The sequence below is a fragment of the Rhipicephalus microplus genome, chromosome 8 (assembly GCF_043290135.1).
Source record: "Rhipicephalus microplus isolate Deutch F79 chromosome 8, USDA_Rmic, whole genome shotgun sequence".
Lineage (NCBI taxonomy): Eukaryota > Metazoa > Arthropoda > Arachnida > Ixodida > Ixodidae > Rhipicephalus > Rhipicephalus microplus.
In genome coordinates, this window is record NC_134707.1 from 95,456,813 (window position 1) to 95,478,784 (window position 21,972).

General features: G+C 42.5%; 1 protein-coding gene across 1 annotated transcript; it reads left to right on the plus strand.

Annotated features, from left to right (window-relative positions):
* The first annotated feature begins 570 nt into the window (after positions 1-570).
* Positions 571-7,250, plus strand: LOC142768669 (uncharacterized). Its single transcript, XM_075870687.1, has 2 exons — positions 571-835; positions 7,041-7,250. Exons 1-2 carry the CDS (start codon positions 675-677, stop codon positions 7,228-7,230), a joined length of 351 nt encoding a protein of 116 aa, XP_075726802.1. The 5' UTR covers positions 571-674; the 3' UTR covers positions 7,231-7,250.
* The last annotated feature ends 14,722 nt before the right edge of the window (positions 7,251-21,972 follow it).

Here is a 21,972-nt window from a genome sequence, read left to right on the forward strand (position 1 = left end):
GTGCGCACCGTGCGAGCCCCTCAACGCTACATTGGAGTATAATGGGCCTTTCATAATGCGCTCGCGGCCGTTCTGCTAGCTGAACATATACCAAATTGGGTGTTACGTAACGTTAATTGATGTCCAATTATATGACTGGTGCAAACATGATAATCCTGACACGCGTGTCATATAAGAACATGACAACATACCACGCTCATAGTGTGCTCGCGGCCGTTCCGCTAACTCCACATTTACTAAATTTGGTATCACGTGACGTGAATAGATGACGAAGGTAAACGACGCATCAAAACATGATAATCGTTACACGGAAGGCATGTAGGACACAATTTACCTCCACCTCGTAACCTTGTGCTGATTTTAAATGTGACATAAAAATATTTCTCATTCGTGCTTCGCATATCGTTGATCCCCACTGTACGTGTGATCTGTCCATTTTTTTATCTTTGCGCATACTTCTGACATATCCTCGATACGCGACCAGTTATTATTGCACCAAGTGGGTACTTGCCTTACTTTGTTCATCATCTCAATCGCAATTCAACGCGGCTTTATTCGGTATAGGTAAATTTACTCAAAATGAATTTCTTGACTACTCATTTCTTGCTTTCTATAATTCACACGCAGTCAAGTTAATCATCTGCACAGTTGGCAAGACAGCCACCTCTGCACACATGTACCCGAATGACTACTGCGACTACCTCTTCTACACCGACGTGTACCCAGAAGGTGGCCGAATTTACGAAAAAGACGGCAGTTACCCCAGCTGGCTCCTTTTTCAGCGGATGGCTGCTAGACGCCCCAATATAGAGTTTGGGCTCTCGTTTGCCTTTGAGTAAGTAACAGATATTGGCTTTTTACTACCCGGAAAAGTGTATAAGAATGCACATTTTCAAAAAAAAAAAGATTCTGGAGCTCATGTTAACCCTGTGAATAAATAAAAACAAAGCTATACTTAACAGCTTTATTCAAGTAGTGAATTGTTTCAAAGTGCATTGGAAATAATTATGCTGTAATGAACTCAATATCAGGAAAGAAATGCCAGAGTATCTTCTGGTCTCTGGTGTATTGCGAAAACACAGTACCAGGATATCACTATGAACATGCGAGGCCTATTCTATGTTTACTGAAAAGAATGCCAGTCTATTGGTCTGCTTTAGGCCTGCGTAACAATTATTTTTGTGTGTTGAAAAATACCGCAATGTTTCTTTTGAAGGATCACCACACTGTGTGCAAGTTTCTCAATATTTCGACATGCACGAACGCAAAAAGTCACTGTATTGTGAGATATGCAAAAGTTTTATTTGAGACGCTAACAAATAAAATTGATACTCTAAAACAAAATATCACCTAAGTTACAATACAGCGAAGTATATATTGAAAAAAATAAATTATGGTATATTTGGCGTTGCTGCTAATTAATGGTAGCGTCTTATCTGATCAGACATATTTCAGTCGCTAATCGTTGAAGCAAATGAATGCTCATTCCAGTTAACCGTAATATTAGAATTATGATGGTAATTTATAACTTCATCCATCCCTTTTAAATTCATGCTTGTCTAGGTGCGTTGAATTCGTTGATGGCCTCTGCGTTCCTCTAACTAACCACCTAGTATCGTATTTGCAAAATCATGGTCGGTCGCGGTCAATTTTTTTCCGTCACATCAGCAAAATATCGCATTGCTCTACAACACATTCTGCTGTCTTCGTAGCTCGCCATGATACTCTTATCATGCTCCATTCCCTCGGACGCTGCCAGGCGTTTTGCTATTTTTTGTGAGTTAACTTCTCATACTGGTCTCATGTCTCATTAGCATTGCTATCATGCAGCGATTCTAAATTTTGACTTTTCAAGATTGCGGTCAATTGTTTTATATGATTTCGAAAGTTTACTTAATGCGCTACAGCTCATTGTAATTCCTTTATGAATTTACTTTCTCAGAAAAAGCTTCCTACTTAACATTCTTAAATCGCATTCTTATAATACGTCTGTTTAAAGGGCCACTCGCCAGGCCCCATACTGAATTTTAGTTAGACAGTGGAAGTTGTACGGTGTCCGTTGAGGAACATTTCGACACAAAATTTTTCGAATTGGTTTATCACGAGCGGAGAAAGCAGGTTGTTTGAAGCGGTTGGAAATGAGGACGAGAGGAGGCGAGCTCGAAACCCTTGCCGCTCCTCCACGTAGCCTTCGCAAGCCAAATTTCTTCCCCACTCTCTCAGGCACCCGACCAAGACGTCACGTGCGCGTGACGTGCCCAAACAAGCCGAACCCCCGAGCATGCGAGTGGCGTTGCTTTGTTGACGAGCGTTATTTTTTCGTCTTCTGCCTGTTCCTGCGGGATAGTTTGAAAACGCTGGCTTAGACGCGGTAGAATAGATAAGCACATTGAGTGCGCGACGCGTAGGAGCGTTCCAATCACTTTCACGGCTGTCGTTTGCTCGATGCGCTGACCGCGGGGACACGAACACATGTGATACGCTGGCACAATAGCCGCGCATCTCGTAGTATTTCACAGGAAATAAATGAAAGATAAACACGCACAACGTTTTATTGCATCTCATTATTTATTTCAAGTTTCATTATTCTTTTAAAGCAGCAAATACATAAACTACGCATGTTGTGTGGTATACCGTTCACAACATCAGAGCAGAGTCGTCTACCTTGAGGAGCAACGTCACTGCATTGCCGTGTACGTAGGGCCATTCATACGCCCACGTCATGCCCTAATTCTTTAGGCGTGCGTAGGCAGAGGGGAGGGGGAGCAGCGTTCATCTTCAAATTCGACCCATTTCCGCAGCGCGTAGCGTTGAGAATTTCGGCAGACGTGATCATGAATGCCTCGTCTACGCATTTCGCTTGTCAGCTCAAAATTGTCATACCTGGTGAGTGGTCCTTTAAGATATATAACCTAATATTAAGACTACAACTAAAATAATACCAAAATATATATTCAGAAACCAATTTTTGTTTGTCAGGTATTCACAGTGGCAAGCTATCATTGATTCAGAGGAAAAGTTGCCAATACGAACTTGTGTGATGCTGTGCATGCATACCCTGGTATTGTTTTATTCAGTAAGCGATATAAGGTTGCTCTAAAAACAACCTTATCTCGGCAAGAATATTTTATCCTAAACAGTGTTTTACTAAATTTGAGAACATATAATTGTAGTATAGTGTTTGATTGGGATTTTACGTCCCATCACTAGGCAATTAATCTGAGGGAGGCCGTAGTGAAGGGCTCGAGAGATTCTGCCCACCTCGTGTTCTTCGACGTTAACCTAAACGGGCCTCGATAATTTCGCCTGTCTCAGAATGCATTTACTGCGGCTGTGATCTAATCACCCGAGCTTCTCTTCAGCAGGCAGGCGAAAAAATAGCCCCACCTCCCCGAAGAATGTTGTGAGGAAATACGAATGCATTGCTTGACTTAAATGGCAGCGTTTCGCACGTGAGAACCCAGGGTTAGAATAATAATTTTTTTACACCGTGCAGCCAATAGCACCTTTCGCCGCACGTGTCGTTCTTCTGTTGCGAGAAATGCGGGATGCGTTTCCAGCTCAAAGAGCTAGCGTGCACGGTTCAAAAATACTATTATTTCAAAAAAACGCGTCCTTGGGCTGGCGTGATCGTTTCACAGCGCTGTCTCGTGCCCACATTCCCAGATGTTCTTGAGAGGCGCTCAGGCAGGGAACGGTCGAGAGTGAGGCGTCAGCGAACGGCAAGTGGGGCGCAGGGAGAAGAGAGAGAGAGCATAGTGAGAGAAGCGGCGAAACACTGCACCTACCCTCTCCTACAATCATCGCACGCCATGCTCCGGTAGCTAGGGGCAAGGATAAGCGCTTGTGTCCGCGCCTGTTGCTATGAGAGAAGGAGTGAGAGCGGAGAATGAAAGCGGCGCCGCTGACGACGCGGACAACGCCGAATGCCTGACATTGCCCGAATAAGAAAAGTATTCATACTTGAAAGAATACGCTGCATTATTGTATGCCTTTACCGGAGCATTCCTGGATCCTATGTGTGTCTGCCGTTTAAAGCCAAACGTAAAAAAGGCTTCCTTGTAACATAACTCTGACACAAGGAAACACCATATGTGAAATAACGGGAGGGTGGTTCTGCTGGGAAAGAGAAAAATTGGGTTATTAGAGAGTAATGCGCAAAACTGGAACATGGATCACGTTCATTTATAGCACCCGTTCCACAAGATTGCAATGAAACAGATGACAAGCTAAAATCTCGTTTCAGGTAGTAAATCTCATATCTGCTTTCAGGTAGAAATAAGGGCATTTCGACAACCTGTTCAATGCACTCTTGTAAAACTACCACGTGCCGCAACTTGCCGACTTATGGCTCATATCGGGCAAGCGACCAACACTCCATGTAGAGAGTGGAAAGGTATTTGGTGTCTGCAATATAAAGCGATGCAGTTGTGCTCTAGCTACAGAAACTTGAACAAAGCACGTATATTTCGCGCTAAGTGGTCCTTCATGGCCGCAACGTTTAGGACGGCATATCAGACTATACGATGAGGAAAACTTGGGTCTTGATTTTATAGAGCTGTGGCTTTTGAAAAAAAAGAACCCACATTAGCTCTAACAAAGAAGCGAGCACTCGAAAAGGAAGTGAAAGCAGAACCATTGTTTCACGCAAAACCTATGAGCTTGCTCCTACTTTTTTTGAGTTCGTGATTCTATGTTCATGCTATTATGTGCGCGTTTGACATCCCCGGATTTGCCCGTTTACAGGTCCAACTTTAACAAGCACAAGTCTACCTTTTAATAACTATGACAATAATAAAAGTGCGTCTCTCATAATCATATGGTGGTTTTGGGACGTTAAACCCCACAAATCAATCAACAATATTCAAATTGCCTTGATTCTCTAAGGTGTTTTCCGTTGGGCACATGTCATCGCAAATGATTTGTCAACATAGGGACTGACTCAATCGTTCGATACTGCACATTTCTAGTGAACTATGTTCACATGTGTACAACACACATTACTAGTATGGGTTGCTTTTTTGGCTCGACGGCCATCGGCGAAAATTCACGAAAAGTGAATCATACAACTGGCTACACTGAATGATGTATGATCCGGTAGCTGAATAAAACGAGATATTTATCGTCTCATGCTCGCACAGTTTATTGAAAATTTAATAAAAAACAAAGAAATGGGAGCTGACGTACACCGAAATTGATCAGCGAAAACAATAAAGAAAAGGCAACAAACAATAAAAAGTGATAAATATTGAACACAGCACATGAATCGAGTGTAATATGGATAGTAACATGGCAATGGGTAAGTAAAAGCTTTAAAATTACAAAAAGGTGGTATACGAATAACCGGCCAGTAGTAGCCAGTCCGATAAATATGAAGTGTACAGCAAAGCACTGTACTGAATAGTCCTAGTAAGTTACTTTTACTATGGTGTAACATCTGGATTAACTAACCCGTAAGCCTTAATTTTCATGACCGGCCTCCATGAGGATACGGAAACTTAACCACATTTTTTTCATTTCTTTCCTTTTAAAACAATTCAGCCTCGCGTATTGAATTGAAATTGGTGTATTTTTTCAAGCTTTCGGCAAGCAGACAAAGATGGCGCCACTTCACTTGTGCTTTTGACATGTTACGTTTGCTTTCTTCCGGCTGCTGCCGTCTTCACGGTGTGCTAGACGGTGGACCCGAAATATTTTTGGAGAAATTTGTTTTTTTTATTATGCGCAGTACAGCATGTTGTATGAGTACCTAACGCTAAGGAATTTAGAAATAACAGCTGCGCTTTCACCGAAAGTGACTGTAGACCCTTACTGCATGGAGACCACCTTATATTTTTTCAACAAGAATATCCAATTTTCGTTTCTTGCGAGGAAATCTTTCTTACTTGAATATTTTGCAATTTTTAAATAAAACATCGTTTTGTGCCATAAATGGTTCTGTGCATGTAAGAAAAAAAATTCAATATAGCTTGCTTGTTTGCAGACTTTTTTTGTATACTGAGTGCGAAAGGTATTTTGCGTGCTAGGCATCTTTAGTTCAGGTGACCATGGTAAACTTTGGTAGCGCTGTACGACATCACCTCCTGATAGCTTCAGGACTAGCCTTGAGATTCGGCTGCCAATCTGTATGAAATAACAAGGCTGTACTCTAACATTGTGCAGCTTCCCGTTTTCCTGGTGCCATCGACTGCATATTTACATTTATTGTTGACGAACTAATGAGCGTTCACGTGATCTAATTCACTTCTCCCTAAACTTTTAGGCGAGGCCTCTTCTAAGCAGAACTGCGAGTTGGGCAAGTTGACGGATGTTCGTCGTAGAATATTTTACAGCGCATCGGATTACATACGCACAGTGACGGGACACAGTGATAAACTTCCGACTGAAGTTTATTCGGAAACGAAAGAAACATACAGAGAAAACATTGACTCATCAAAACTGTGCGCAAGTGCACCAGTATTACAACACAACGTGATTCAAGTCTTGCCTAACGAGTAGTTATATTCTTCTTCTAAAAGAGTAATTGATCGATGACTTATGCACTTGTTATTCAGTATAATGAAAAATGCTTCAGGTATTTCACGTCAATGGAGATAACATTCAGTTCCGAGTTCGTCGCTGTGTCCTTTAATTGTTCGTATCTAATGAGCTGCAAAACATTCTCCGATGCCTATTTTAATCAGGGGAATAAGTAATGGTAAAATTGGTGGGTCTAGCGAGCGTGCCCACATGGGTGATTTGTCATGCCTTAACATATGCTTCCAGAAGCACAGCAACCGAGTGCGTCCTGTACACACGAACTTGGACTTCAGATACTTCGCGTACACGCAAATAGGTATTCTAAGCCACCAACAGGTACCAAATGACGCTATTGGCGGACGTTCTGTTTCGCATAAAATTCTAACATAAGAAACTTTGTCTTAGTCTGGGTGGCAGTGATCACGTGACACAGAACTGCGAATTATTTTAGCCTTTACATTGTTTATGCATACTCTAACTTGATGGAGCTTGTAGAAATGTTTCTTCACTGTTAAATGCAGGTATGTTACACCAGGAAGTTTGGAGCACGTGGCTGACATTCTGGGTGGGCTGCGGAGACTGCGTATCAAGCACTACGGATTCCTCACTGCACTTACGTTTGCAGGCGAATACCGTGTGACCCTTCAATTCATTCGGGTGCTCATGGGGGTATGTAATGGAGGCACGACGACGTTTGGAATGATGGTTTAGGTACACGATTCACAAAAGGCATGAAACGTTTGAACGAAGGAGAAACGAAGGATCAAATTCATACGTTGCACAATGAATTGCAGGAGACACTACGAGTGAAGCTGCACATGCTCAAGAAGGCGATAATTATAGTTCTCGTGAAAGTGCAGCAAAAGTAATGAAGAACATAAGCTAGTATGTTCTACTCACAGTGATATACATGCTGGCGATGGTTTCTTTTCTTGTTTTTTTTTTCAGCATACGCCGCTAAGTATCATGCCATTTGCAGCACTGAATTCTTCCCTCAAAAATATTTTAATTGATTGTTTGATTTGTGAGGTTTAACGTCCCAAAACCACCATACCAATATGAGATGCGCCGTAGTGGGGGGGCTACAGAAATCTCGACCACCTAGGGTTCTTAAACGTGCACTCAAATTTGAGCACACAGGCCTACAACACTTCTGCTTCCATTGAAAACGCAGCTGCCGCAGCCGGGATTCGATCCCGCGACCTGTGGGTCAGCAGTCGAGTACCTTAGGCCCTGGACTACAACGGGGGGACCCCTTGACATTATTTTAAGCGTTCTGAAGAACCCATACGCGAACGCACCAAACGTTAGGTTTTATGCGGACATAAAATAAATGGTATTAGAGAGAAAGTAAAAACTACAGCTCAAAAGTGATATTTTTAGCTCCTGATAAACACAGTAGCTGAAAGCTTTAGCCTCGCTCTTTGATCATCTGTAAGGAGTGCTCTGAAGGTAACTTTTTTTTGCAAGGCAGTGTATTTTTGAAATTATCAAGACCACTTACAGGCGCAACAACGAAAAATACGTGTTTAAAACATTTATGTGATATTCTCAAAAACAGGTCGTTTAGACGTTTTGTTGCGTATGAGCAGGTGACATGCTCAAGTTATGCACCGACGCGTTCCATGAATGGTTCTTGTCTTGAATCTAAGGCATTGCCTATGATACTGTGAGGCATACTGTGCAGGATCACAAGTATAGACTGTAAGTCATATTTTGCGGGATCACAATTAGTCTATAGCCTCAACTTAGCCGTGAAAAGATTCGTCATGGTCATTATCAGCGAGCCACACAGGCGTAAACACCAATTAGTGGAAAGAAGGTTTCCCATTCAATGCTAGTTCATGACAGTTTGGCTAATTTGTGGCTAGAATTTCAAGCCGGTACCACGGCTACTCTCCGGCTGCATGGAATTTCAAGTTCGGCGCATTTACTGGCCTATTTCGCTGTATTACTCGAGGTTACAGCCATGAGAAAATTTTAAAATAACCACCAGAGTTCGCAAGGTTTTCTGCACTGTTGGCCTCCAAGCACCCACGTCCTTATATCACCAGCAGATTTATGAACATGGAGGCGCCCAGCTAGAGTGCCTTATTCAGAAGAGAAAGACGGGTTTGGCTTAGAAGAAAACGCATGTCTTTATTTCACTACCGCAGATGGCAGAATCGAACGAATGAACACAGCTCATCAAAGAAATACCCACAACACAAACAGCACGAATGTGTGAATATTCTATCGAATTTCGGGACTTGAAGCTTACGTCGTATTTTTGTTTTCATATCAATCTCTGTCTTCATAGTCAACAAAAAGCTGGTTCAGATAAAATAGTTTATTGAGAGCTCTACCTATTGTAGATAACTCTATGCAGGGGCGCGGAAAATTGATTAATTAAAAGCTGTGATCTACACACTGCTTGGAGGCAAAACAACAGTGACAAATATTTCGCTCATTTTAGTCTGTTTTTGCGTAATTGAAATCGTATTTTAAACCGATAATTTATAGCAACTCTATGCATAACCTGAATATTTGCCCATTTGGCTGCAAATTTGGCGCTATAATTAGGCACACTACTTTGGCTGTTTTTAGTTTCGATTTTAACCCTTCTTTATATCTACCCAATGGCAGCTATGATGAAATCCAACACTGAATATCGACAGAGCACCCGAGAATGCGAGTATTCGTTCAGAGCTGCTACATTATGACGCCCCCGAGTGTGACTCGAAAACTTCAGTTGTGTTGAGGAATGAATATGCACAATGGCACTCAATATGAGTTGCATTTTTTTGCTTTTGTTAAAGATGGCAGCAACCCTGCAAAACGGAATCCACATAGAAAAAAAAAACGAACTTATCCCACGTGCTGTGTAATCATTATATGCAAAGCACGAATGACGAACGATGATATGGCCCTTTAAAATAAACCCAACGTTACGAGGCGAAAGTTTATTATTCGGTCCTTGACTTCCATGTCATGGATATTAAGTTTTTATGTGGAATTTGTGTTTGTTGTCTATTTGCGTAAAGTAATAACATATTCGGTATATCTGAACCTAGTAAAACGTCCGAGAGCGCGCTATGAGTGTGGCAAGTAGTCATGTTTTACGTGACAAGTATGTCGTAATTATCTTGCTCAAACATGTCGTTTACGTTCGCCTTTCAATCACGTCACGTAATATAACGTTCTGTATAAGTGGATGTAGTGAAACGGCCACGAGCACATCATGACCGTTGTATGTAATCCTGCTCTCACGTGACACGCAGTATGATTATCATGTTTGCACCAGTAATATACCTTCGTCATCCATTCACGTGACGCAACACCAAATTTTGTATACGTGAAGCTAGCAAAATAGCAGCGAAGCATTATGAGTTCCGCCCAAAGCGATGTTTTACATGACACGACAGTCTTGATTAACAAGTTTGGACGTGCCACTTACCTTCGTGATTAGTTCGCGTCACGTAATATAAATTTGGTACTACGGGAATCTAGCGAATTGGCCACGAGCGCATCATGAGCATGGCAATAATGCAAGTCCTTACATGACACGAATAGCATCATTATCATGTTTTCACCATTGATATAGCTTAATCATTCATTCATTCACTCACGTCACGTAAGGCACAATGTGGTATATTGGAAGGATGCAAAGTGACCACGAGTGCACCATGAGTGTAGCTGTGACTTACGTGACATGCCTGTCATCATTCCCACTTTAGGAACTGTCACTTATGTTCGCCATGCAGTCATGTCATGCCATACTAGTTTTGATATTTCCTGTGAACGAAACCACCGCGAGGGCCGCACCCGTGATTAATAAATCATGACATTCATTACACATGTCATGTGTTTCTTGTTATGACTAATTACTTAGGCTCGCCATGTGCTGATGTTATGCCATGCTAGGCCTGTTAAAGATCCAAATATTGAGACAGACAGACAGACAGACAGACAGACAGACAGACAGACAGACAGACAGACAGACAGACAGACAGACAGATAGACGGATAAAGAGACAGACAGACAGATAGATAGACGGATAGAGAGACAGACAGACAGATAGATAGACGGATAGAGAGACAGACAGACAGATAGATAGACGGATAGAGAGACACACAGACTATAGATGGATAGATGGATAGATGAATGGATAGATGGATAGACAGATGACAGATGAAAGATGGATGGATAGATGGATAGACGGATAGATAGATGGATAGATGGATAGATGGATAGAAAGATGGATAGATGGATGGATAGATGGACAGATGGATGGATAGATGTTTAAATGGATAGATGGATGGATAGATGGATAGATGGATAGATGAATAGATAGATAGACAGATGGATAGATAGATAGAAAGATAGATAGTTAGATAGATAGATAGATAGATAGATAGATAGATAGATAGATAGATAGATAGATAGATAGATAGATAAATAGATAGATAGATAGATAGATAGATAGATGAGTGGGTAGATGGATAGATAGATAGATGGACAGATAGATAAATAGATAGATGAATAGATGGATAGATAGATGGATACATGAATGGATAGATGGATAGATAGATAGATAGATAGATAGATAGATAGATAGATAGATAGATAGATAGATAGATAGATAGATAGATAGATAGAAACGCTTTAAGTCACCGAATTTCGCTAAGAATTTCCTCGCATTATGAGTTTGTGGCTGAACTCCCTTAGTTATTTGTATTTTCTGAACCAATTTAGAGTTTCTCGCTTTTATTGTTCAGGCTCGGCGTCACTATAACCTCAGCCAGTGTAGTAACACGAAAAGAGGGGCTAGTTGGTTTGTTGCATACTGAAGCTTTAGCGCTCACACATAAGAACAAACGCGATGGAGCCCCTGGTACCAGCGTAGACTATCAACTGATTTTTATTCAATAAGGAAACAAAACATATACTTTTTACAGCCCCTCATGATCACTGCGCATGAGTGAAAACTGCATTGTACGAACAAAAAATATATAGGACCTATACATTATTTAACAGATGCATTGTAATATAAGGTGTTATTCATCAGTTCAATTTCTTTTCATTCAGTGACACGGTAGGATAACTAACACGCGTGTCTTTAAAGCTAGAGATATGCCAGGCCTCTACAATTTTTCTTGAAGTCTGATTGTGTTTAACATACAAAAGCACAGTTTGATTAAACAGAGGTTTGATTAAACAAGTGATAATGAGATGCTGTAAAAAGTATTTATTATGTTTCCTTTTGGAATAAAAATCTGTTGTTTGTCTGCCCTGGTCCTTGTGTCTCTATTGTGTTTCTTCTCGTGTGTGTGCGCTAAAGCTTCAGTAAGTATCCAGTCAGTGTGTCACCACTTATATTGAGCGGGACTGTACATCTGCTGTCCTAGTATTATGTGTTTTTATCTCTTTGTGCGCTGATATGAAAGCGTGCTCGCTCCATCAAAGGGCAACAGGAATCATCAGAGTTGCTTCGTTATGAAATGAGGCCTATACATAAGCAGGTATCTGTTAAAACTGTATATTTATGGGAATGCTTTGTGAAGACGATTACTATGCCTTTTTAGAAGCTCTTTAAGTAAGCGGCCAGGTTGACGATCTCCTATGTCTCATCATTTAGTGGCGTTTGTTGAATGTCAATTTATGTGGTGTTGCAGTTTTTGAAGTACATGCAAGGCTCGGACCCGGAAGCGAAGACTGTTCTTGCCTCTGGTGTTTACGATTACAGCGCGGAGTTTATGCCGACGTTCGAAACGGAATTCAGACACTCGGTGAAGTAAGTAATTGATTGATTGATTTGTGGGGTTTAACGTCCCAAAACCACCATATGATTATGAGAGACGCCGTAGTAGAGGGCTTCGGAAATTTTGACCACCTGGGGTTCTTTAACGTGCACCCAAATCTGAGCACACGGGCCTCGACATTTCCGCCTCCATCGGAAATGCAGCCGCCGCAGCCGGGATTTGAACCCGCGACCTGCGGGTCAGCAGCCGAGTACCTTAGCCACTAGACCACCGCGGCGGGGCGGTGAAGTAAGTAAGATGAACTCGAATTTTCCATTATGTCTTATGCAAAGGTGGTTTTTATTATTGTGATCTAGCAGCTCGGCGAGACAGTGTGAAGGCGAAATGGGGCGAATCGTGCAATTCACAGATGTGATGGCAGAAAACGGATTGTAGCCGTAGCACCTCTCACGGAGAAAATCCCATGAAACCTTGAGAAAGAGCATAACAATGAAGCAGGCATGCTTCATTGTTATGCTCTTTCTCAAGGTTTTACTCAACTAGTTGGCCATAATTTGAAATGGCTTGTAGACTCTCGACTAGGTATTTTTCTAAAGAAATGAATACATACGTAGAAGTTGTGCGAACGCTATAAAACTGATAAGAAATTACACCTAACATTTTGGAGAAATTTCACAACGTACACAAATAATCTAGCATTCATGACAATCATGGTTCAACTGAAATCTCAGTTTATTGAAAAAAAGAGGCATTGAAAGAAACACGTAAACTCAGCCTAGCTCAAGAACCTACCGCTGCGGCAATGAAAAAAAAAACACACCGTGAGCATAAAAATAAATGTTTCTATAGTAAACATACCTAAAACATGCATCAGTAAAGAAATATCAGTAAAAAAGTTAACTTTCTCCTAAAAGGGGGAATTTGTTGTGATTCAATAATTTGGATGGCTAGCGTATCTGCACAAAAAAACTGTTATCAGCTTCAGTCCATTTGTGGGTTACATGTGCTCTTCATTTTAAAAAGTAAACTGCTGTGAGTTTGCTAATGTCTGCTTTCTTCGAGCTCTTGTCTGTTGTGTGGCGTCATACGTTTTTAAACTGTAATAATCGAAATATCCCTCTTTAGATAACATTAGTAATTGATCTCAGATGAAATGAACGCATTGATGTTGCTGGTTTTATAATTTAAGCTAGTTCTGTGGAGCTACACAAAATATAGTTAGGTGTGATTGTAGGGTAACTGTTCGTACTCTCACTTCCTATGCGGCGTCTACCGTAGGTCCAATCGCAAGAAACTGCAATTCTGGAGTAGTCATGTTAGCGTATACTTATATGCTTAATAACTAACCCCTCCACAAAAATGTGTGACGAAGTTCACACACGCCTTCTTCACACTTATAACTTAGCTAGATGGCGTGAAGGAGATTGTTTCACAGTAAATCTGGCAACGGGGAGGGTGGCTTGTGCTGTGAGCAAAAAGTTGTCGTTTTGTGCGTGACTGAAAAATTGAGACCAGTACAATCAAATGAAAACCATAAAAGAAAACGAGTCGGAGTCAGAATTTAGCCGAAGTTCTTTGCGCAGCAAACAGCTGTTATATGCTCAAGCCGTGCGCCTGCGTAGAAATATGGTGGAAGAAACTTTCTTGCTTGCAGATGCTATAAAAGAACCTTTCGCGGGTTCCTAAACACACGCGTCCTGTATACATGCTTCGCAATACATTGAATATTGCGGTAATAATGCGTGGTACTAAAGCTCCTATACCTTCGGAAAAGTATAGCGTTCTTTTCATCTGCGCGGCTTCCTCCTCTTCCCGCTGGAGCAAGCTCATGGCGCGTTACAGGAGGCGCCCTTGTCGCAAGCGAAAAAAAAAAAAAGAAAGCGCCAGAGAGGAGGCAGCGAGAAGGGGAGGAGATGGCGCTACTTTTACGGAAGAAAAGTACAGCGTTGTTTCAATGTGCTCCGCTTCCTCCTCTTCCCACCGGAGCAAGCTCATGGCGCGTTACAGGAGGTGCCCTTGTCACAAGCGAAAGAAAAAAAAGAAGGCACCAGAGATGAGCGGCCAGAAGGAGAGCAGAGGGTGGTACTTTTACCAAGGAAAAGTACAGCGTTGTTTTGATGTGCACCGCTTCCTTCTTTCCCCGCCGGAGCAAGGCTCGTGGCGCGTTACAGGGGGCGCAACTGTCGCAAGCGAAAGAAGAAAAGCAACGTGCCGGAGAGGAGGCGGCGAGGGGAAAAGCAGATAGTGGTACTTTTACGAAGTTGAGGGGCTTCACGTGATACCAGCGTACATTATTATCGAGTTGTCAATACGTGTTATTATAATAAGGACTCCATAGATTAACGCCAGCCACCTGGTACAGAAGAATCAGACGTTGCTGCGCCTGTTCTCCCAAGGTCACGTAGTGGGTGCATGACAAGCTCGAAAAGATTTCAAGCACACATCCACCCTGATGTAAAGCATGCTACTCCATACACTGACAAGAGCCATATGCTAAAGTTTCATGGCACAAGACAGATTTAACTTCATCGATTACGTTACAGTAATCCACCGTTTATTTGTTCGAGTAACCTCATAAATAAAAAGTTAACAGATCCCACGTAAAGTGGAATCAATTATATGCAAAGCACGAATCAGGAGTGTTAATCTGTCACTATAAAATGAGCACAACGTTACACGGCGGACGTAAAAAATGTCGTACATGACTTTCACTGCATGATTATCGTGTTTCGACTTGTCATTTACCTTCGTCGTCCATACAAGTCACGTAAGACAAATTCGGTATATGTAGATTTAGAGAAACAGCTGCGAGCAACCTTTGAACGTAGCATGCATCCCTGTTTTACATGACACTCAAATCATGCTTATCATGCTTCGACGTGTCATTTACCTTCGGCGTACATTCACGTCAAGTTACGTCAAATTTGTTAAATGTTAAGCGGGTGAAACGGCCACGAACGCATTAAGAGCGTGCCATGTAGTCATGTTGTTATATGACACGCATATCTTGGCTGTCATGTTTCCACCAGTCACATACCTTTGTCATACATTCACGTCCCGTAATACCAAGTTTGGTTCAGATGAAGTTAGCGAAACAACCACGAGCGCATCATGAGTGTGGCATGTTGTCATGTTCTTACATGACATGCAATGCATGATTATCACGTTTGTACCAGTCATGTATCGCCGCCAACCATTAACGTGACGTGACACTAAAATTGCTATATGTGAAGCTGGAAAATGACTGCCAGTGCACTATGAGCGTAGCATGTAGTCATGTTTTACACGACATGCATGTCACAATTTTCATGTTTGCACGTGACATTCACCAATGTCGTCCATTCGCATCACCTAATACCAAATTTGTTTTATGTGAAGCTAGCGAAACGACCGCGAGGGCATCAAGAGCATGGCACGCAGTAATGTTGTTAAAAGAAAGCAATCTCATGTATATCATGCTTGCACCAATCCCATACCTTCTTCATCCATTCATGTCTCGTATTACGACATTTTGTATATGTGAAGCTAGCGAAACACCCAAGGAGCACTATAAATGGATCGTATAGTCATGATGTGGCACACGTGTCACGATTATTTTGTTTGGACGTGTCGTTTCCCTTCGTCGTCCCTTCGTGTAACGTAATGCGAAGTTTGCTGTATGTGAAGGTAGCGAAACGGCCGTGAGGGCATCATGAGCATGTCTTGTAGCCATGTTGTTACGTGACACGCATCTCATGATGGCCTCAAACGGTCTCGATGTATCCACTCTGTCGCTGAAAAGCCTACGTGACATACTCGTATGATTGCCTGTATTGCCTTAGGTTCACCTGTTGTTTTCTTTTTGTTTTTTGCTGTCTTTATCACTATCGGTATTTTTCCTTTGCTTTTGAAATCTTTACACAATACCTTTGCTCATTATTTTTTGTCATGTTTTCTTACTGTTCCTGGTGTTTTGTTCATGCATTTTATATAGGGCATACCTTGAGCTGCTGCAACAGCTCAGTGTATCAGGTGTCCAGGTTTGCCTTAAGCTGCTCAACGCAACTTTTTCGCCTGATCTCCTCACAACCTTGCTGCGCAATAACCTAATTACAGTTGAAAAAAATCATATGCAGCAACCACATGCCTTCGTCATTCATTCGCGTCGTGTAATTGGAAACTTGCGTCGCGTAATTGGAAAACAAGAGAGTGGTATGTTGTCATATTGGTATATGACACGCATCTCAAGATTTTCATGTTTTCACCATACAGATACATTCGTCATTCATTACCTTCCCGTAATACAAAATTTGGTGTATGCAAAGCTACCATATTGACCGTGAGCGCGCTATCAGGGTGGTGCGCAGTCAAGTTTTTGATGACATGCATGTAATTTTTTCCACGTTAGAGTCTGTTACTCGTGTTCACCCTGCAGTGATATCATACCATACCAGCTTTGCAACATGTGATTTGAAGTAAACCACCGCACGATCAAAAAGACCATGAAATCGAAATCATAGCATTTATGGTATACATATCATGGTTTTCATTTTATGACTTGTCATTTATGCTTATTATACAGTAAAGTTATGCCCTACCAATTTTGGTATCAATACCATTATCGAAACGGCCAGCAGAGCTAAAAGTTGTAGGCGGGTCGATGTACGGACGGCCGGACGGATGAACGGTGTGGACGGACAAGCGGATGGATGGATGGATGGATGGATGGATGGACGGACGCACGGACGGACGGATGGCGGACGGATGGATGTATGTATGTATGGATGGATGGATGGATGGATGGATGGACAAATGGACGGACGGACGGATGGACGGACGGACAGATGGACGGAGGGATGGACGGACGGACGGACGGACGCACGCGTAGCGACGAGTTGGAAGGAGAGAGGCAGACGTGAGAAGCTTCTATAGCGGCAGCCGACGGGGCCGTGTCGATCTCGCCACTTCATTTCAAAGCTGAAGTGGAGCCGTAGCGGGTGGCTGCGTCCCATAAGCTAGGCGCGTGGGCTAATTCTGTTGTCGCGCAGCTCTTCACGCAGCTATGCATGAGCTGCGCGGAGAGGCGCGGTGCGGTGGCCAAGAAAATAATAATAATGATGATGATGATCATGCACTACAGATAGATAGATAGATAGATAGATAGACAGATAGATAGATAGATAGATAGATAGATAGATAGATAGATAGATAGATAGATAGATAGATAGATAGATAGATAGATATGTTCATAGTCGTCGAAGTTCGCTCAGAAATGCTTCGCATATAATATTAAGCACCAAGTGCATCAGGCAGTGATGGCCTAGTGGTTAGAGCATTAGCCTCGCGTGCAAGAGGTCCATGGCTCGAATCCCGTTGCCACACACTTCCCATCCGGATAACGAAAAATTCGCTTGGTGATGGATCTGCATGAAGAGGTCTGGGATGTGGCCTCACCAGTGACCACCACCGGAAACGCACTCCCTCACCAGAGAAGGATCAGCCAACTTGGTTAAGTATCTGGCCACTACTTTCCAACATGCACACGTCAATCAACTCACGGCCCTCACTACCCAGCGGCAGTGAAGCAACTTACCAGTGCGGCGGCCAACTCTGACAGCAGCAGACGGTGCTGAGAATCTCTGCGTCCGGACAGGCCGCCATTGGAACCTGAACCTTGCAACGTTTACCGCTAGACCCTTAGTTAGCGAGGCAAGTCTAGCTGTACTACTCTAGGAGCTAGAGGCTTTTAAATGGAATGTGATAGGGCTCAGTGAGGTTAGGAGGACAAAACAGGCCTATACAGTGCTACAGAATGGGCACGTATTTTGCTATCGTAGCTTGGCTGAGAAAAAAGAACTGAGCGTAGGGTTCCTTATTCACAGAAATATAACTGGCTACATAAAAGAATACTATAGTATAAATGAAAGGGTGGTAGGTATCATAATCAAACTCAATAAGAGATACAATGTGAAGGTGCTACAGGCGTACACGCCTACATCCAGCCATGATGGCGTGTCATTTGAAAGCTTCTATGAAGACGTGGAATCGGCAATGAATGAAGTAAAACACAGTGTACTATACTGATGGGCGACTTCATTGCCAAGGTAGAAAACAAGGAGGCTTGAGATCAGGCAGTATGAGATTATGGCATCGGTACTGGAAAAGCCAGATGAAAGCTAATTGTAGAATTCGGAGAACGCTTTATTTTACGGATCTTCAATTCATTCTACCGCGAACGAGGGAACCATATGATGTGGAGGCGCTTGACAAGGTACGATGAAGTGACCATAGAGTGGTATGGTCTCAAATTTGCCTAGACTTCAAGAAGAAACGAGAGAAACGGATACGCAAGAAGCCAATCAGTGAGCTAGCTCTGAGAGAGAAAGTACGAGAATTCAGTCTTGCTTCAAAACAGGTACTCGGCTCTTATCGAGGAAACCAGCCTTAGCATTGACGCAATGACTGATAATCAGGTGAGAATCTTTACGGAGTGTGCAGTGGAATTTGGAGGTACGGTACGTAGACAGAACACTGGCAAGCTGTGCCAGGAGAGGAAGAACTTCGTTATGAATGTCAAAGTACAAAACTCTCAAAAACAACAGACAAAAAAGATTTGGCAGAGCTTTCGAGACTGTTTATTAAGCGTAAAGTATCCTATGTAGGAAAGTATGACATGGAGAAAATGGAACACGCTCTGGAGTACGGGGGAAGCATCAAAGCAGTGAAGAGGAAACTTGGGATAGGCAAAAACCGGATGTATGCATTAAGTGACAAGGAAGGCAAAATAACTACCAATATGGATAGGATAGGTAAAATAGCGGAAGAGTTATTTATTTATTTATTTATTTATTTATTTATTTATTTATTTATTTACAAGATACTGCAGGCATGGAGCCCAAGCAGGAATGGTATAGGCAGTAAGGCAATTAAGCCAAGCATCACACAGCATACAATAATCCAATCATCACACACATACAACAATAATGCAGAAAAGCCTACGTGTCCTGTAGAGAGATCTGTACAGTAGCTGGGACAACCACGACAGTAATATAAGAACTATTTCACCAATAATAATAGGAGAAGTAAGAAAGCCTTGGAAGGAACGCAAAGAGGCAAAGCCTCTGGGGAGGATCAGATAACATCAGATCTGCTGAAAGACGGATGACAGATTGTGTTAAAAAAACGAGCCACCCTGTTCACGAAGTGTCTCCTGACAGAAAGAGTACCAGAACAAGCTATTTATGAAGGTGATTGCTAACAGAATTAAGAGAACATTAGGATTCAATCAACCAAACTAAGAAGCAGAATTTCGCACAGGCTACTGAACAATCGACCACGTTCGACTTATCAATCAGGTGATAGAGAAACGCACAGAATACAGCCAACCACAATACGTAACCTTCATAGATTACAAGAAGGCGTCTGATTCAGTATAAATATCAGCAGTCATGCGGACACTGCGGAATCAGGTTGTTGAGAAAGCATACATAAACATCCTAGAAAAAATCTACAGGAAATCAACTGCCACCAAAGTACTCCATAAAGAAAGCGACTAAATACCAATCAAGAAGAGTGTAAGACAGGCGTATACAATCTCACCAATGCTATTTACCACGCCCTTACAGGAGGATTTCAGAGGCCTCGAATGAGAAGATTTATAGATAAGAGTTAAAGGAGAGTACCTCAGTAACCTACCCTCCACGGATGACATTGCATTGGTGAGTAACTCAAGGAACGAATTTTAACGAATTCAGACACAAGAGAACGGAAAGATAGGTCTTAAGATTAACCTGAAGAGAACGAAGGTAATGTACAACGACCTCTGAAAAGAAAAACGCTTTTAGATAGGTAATATTGCAATCGAACTTGTAATTTAATACGTCTACTTAGGACAGGTAATAACCGCGGAGCCACACCACGAGATTGAAGTATCTAGAAGAATTAGAATGATGTGGAGCACATTTGGTAAGCACTCTAAAATCATGGCTGGTATATAGGCACTACCCTTCAAGATGAAGGTACATAGCAGCTGCATCATGCCGGTAATTTGCTATGGAGCAAAAACCTGTAGGCTTACAAAGCGGGTTCAGCTGAAATAGAGGACGACGCAGCGAGCGGTGAAAAGGAAAGTGATAGGTCTAACCTTAACACACAAGAAGAGAGCACAGTGGATCAGGGAAACACCGGGATTAAGGATATCATAGTTGAAATCGGGAAGAAGAAATAGACATGGGCCGGGCATTCAGCGCGTAGGCAGGATAGGTGCTGAGCATTAAGTGTAATTGACTGGATTCTCAGAGAAAGCAAGCGGGTTAGGTGGGGACAGATAGTTGGGTGGGCTGATGAGATTCAAAGTTTGCGGGTATGAAATGGCAGCAGCAAGCACAGTACCGAGTTGACTGGCGGAACATGAGAAAATTCTATGTGCTGCAGTGTACGTAGTCAGGCGTATGATGATGATGATGACGATGATGATGACGATGATGATGATGATTGATTTACGCACTAGTGACACGGGATCAGCATCGCACTCTATTCTTAAAAGTGAAGCTGAAGGGTGCCCACACTTTTCGGCCTTCCGGCATTGGCCGTCGACCATCTTATTCACTTTTGCCGTGAATGATATTATACACAACCTAGTTTGTCCAAGCGACTATCATAGCGAAATGAGAGGTCTTCTGCCCGAAAGGCTCGTAATAGTGAATGAAACTCGATCAGATTCATTCAAATTTCTTTTACTTTACGATCACTCATACTATGACTCACCAGAATTCTACTCTGCTGTACGTAGGTGCACGCTCCCGTCTGTCCTGTCTTTTGCACGCCGAAACACCGATAGTTATCTCGGCTTTGCTTTCACAGGCTTCGGCTCACCCAAGGTCTTACCAACAGGGCTGGCTCGTATTGAATAAAACACCAGTATTCGACTTAGCCGGGCTAACTCGTGTTCAAATTCAAGTGCCGATTGGAGCCTTTACAGATATCAGCGGATTCGTTCATGAAAAAGCTTAAGAAATTACCATATGTAATGAGCATTTGAAAAAGGAACCGATGAGATTATGAATTTCATAGCAATGGCACATCAACCAAGTGGATCTGTCGACACCCTTGTTAGCTTTGGATCTAAACAGAGGCAAGAGTGGTGCTGATTAAAGCAGAAGCGCTCTAAAACGTGGTACTTGAACATTGTCAGGTACAGGAGTAATATCTTTAGTGATCTGATATCCAGGGAGTGCTGTTTCCGAGGCTTTATACTCACACTTCTCTATATTTGTTGCCAAAGAGAAGACCGTCTATATAGGCAAAACGAAATGGAAAGCCTTCGTGACTTCGTCTATAGAACGCTTAAAAGTCTGAGCTGTGTTTTTCCAACGTAACTGAATTCGTAGACAGCCATAAAGCCCTAATATGGTGGGGTAATTGTTGCAGTTTTTAGAATGTCACAAGACTCACGGGTAATCTGGTGATAATCTTTAACAACATATATCTTTAGCCGCGGAAGCGGTGCGCTTGGGCGAATCCACGTAGGCCCATCTGGTGGTACTGGCAGCGACCGTAAGCGTGACCTGCTTCCCCGCATCGGTAGCGCAGCTCGTGGTCTTTAGGGGCACGCCAAACGTCAGTTTTCCTCTGGGCGCTGCGCTGTCCAGCAAGCGAAAGGTGGTAGGGACGCAGTGTCCTGTGGCAATGGTAGTGCGACTGTGCAGCACTTTGACCTTGTCGCGCAAGAGGT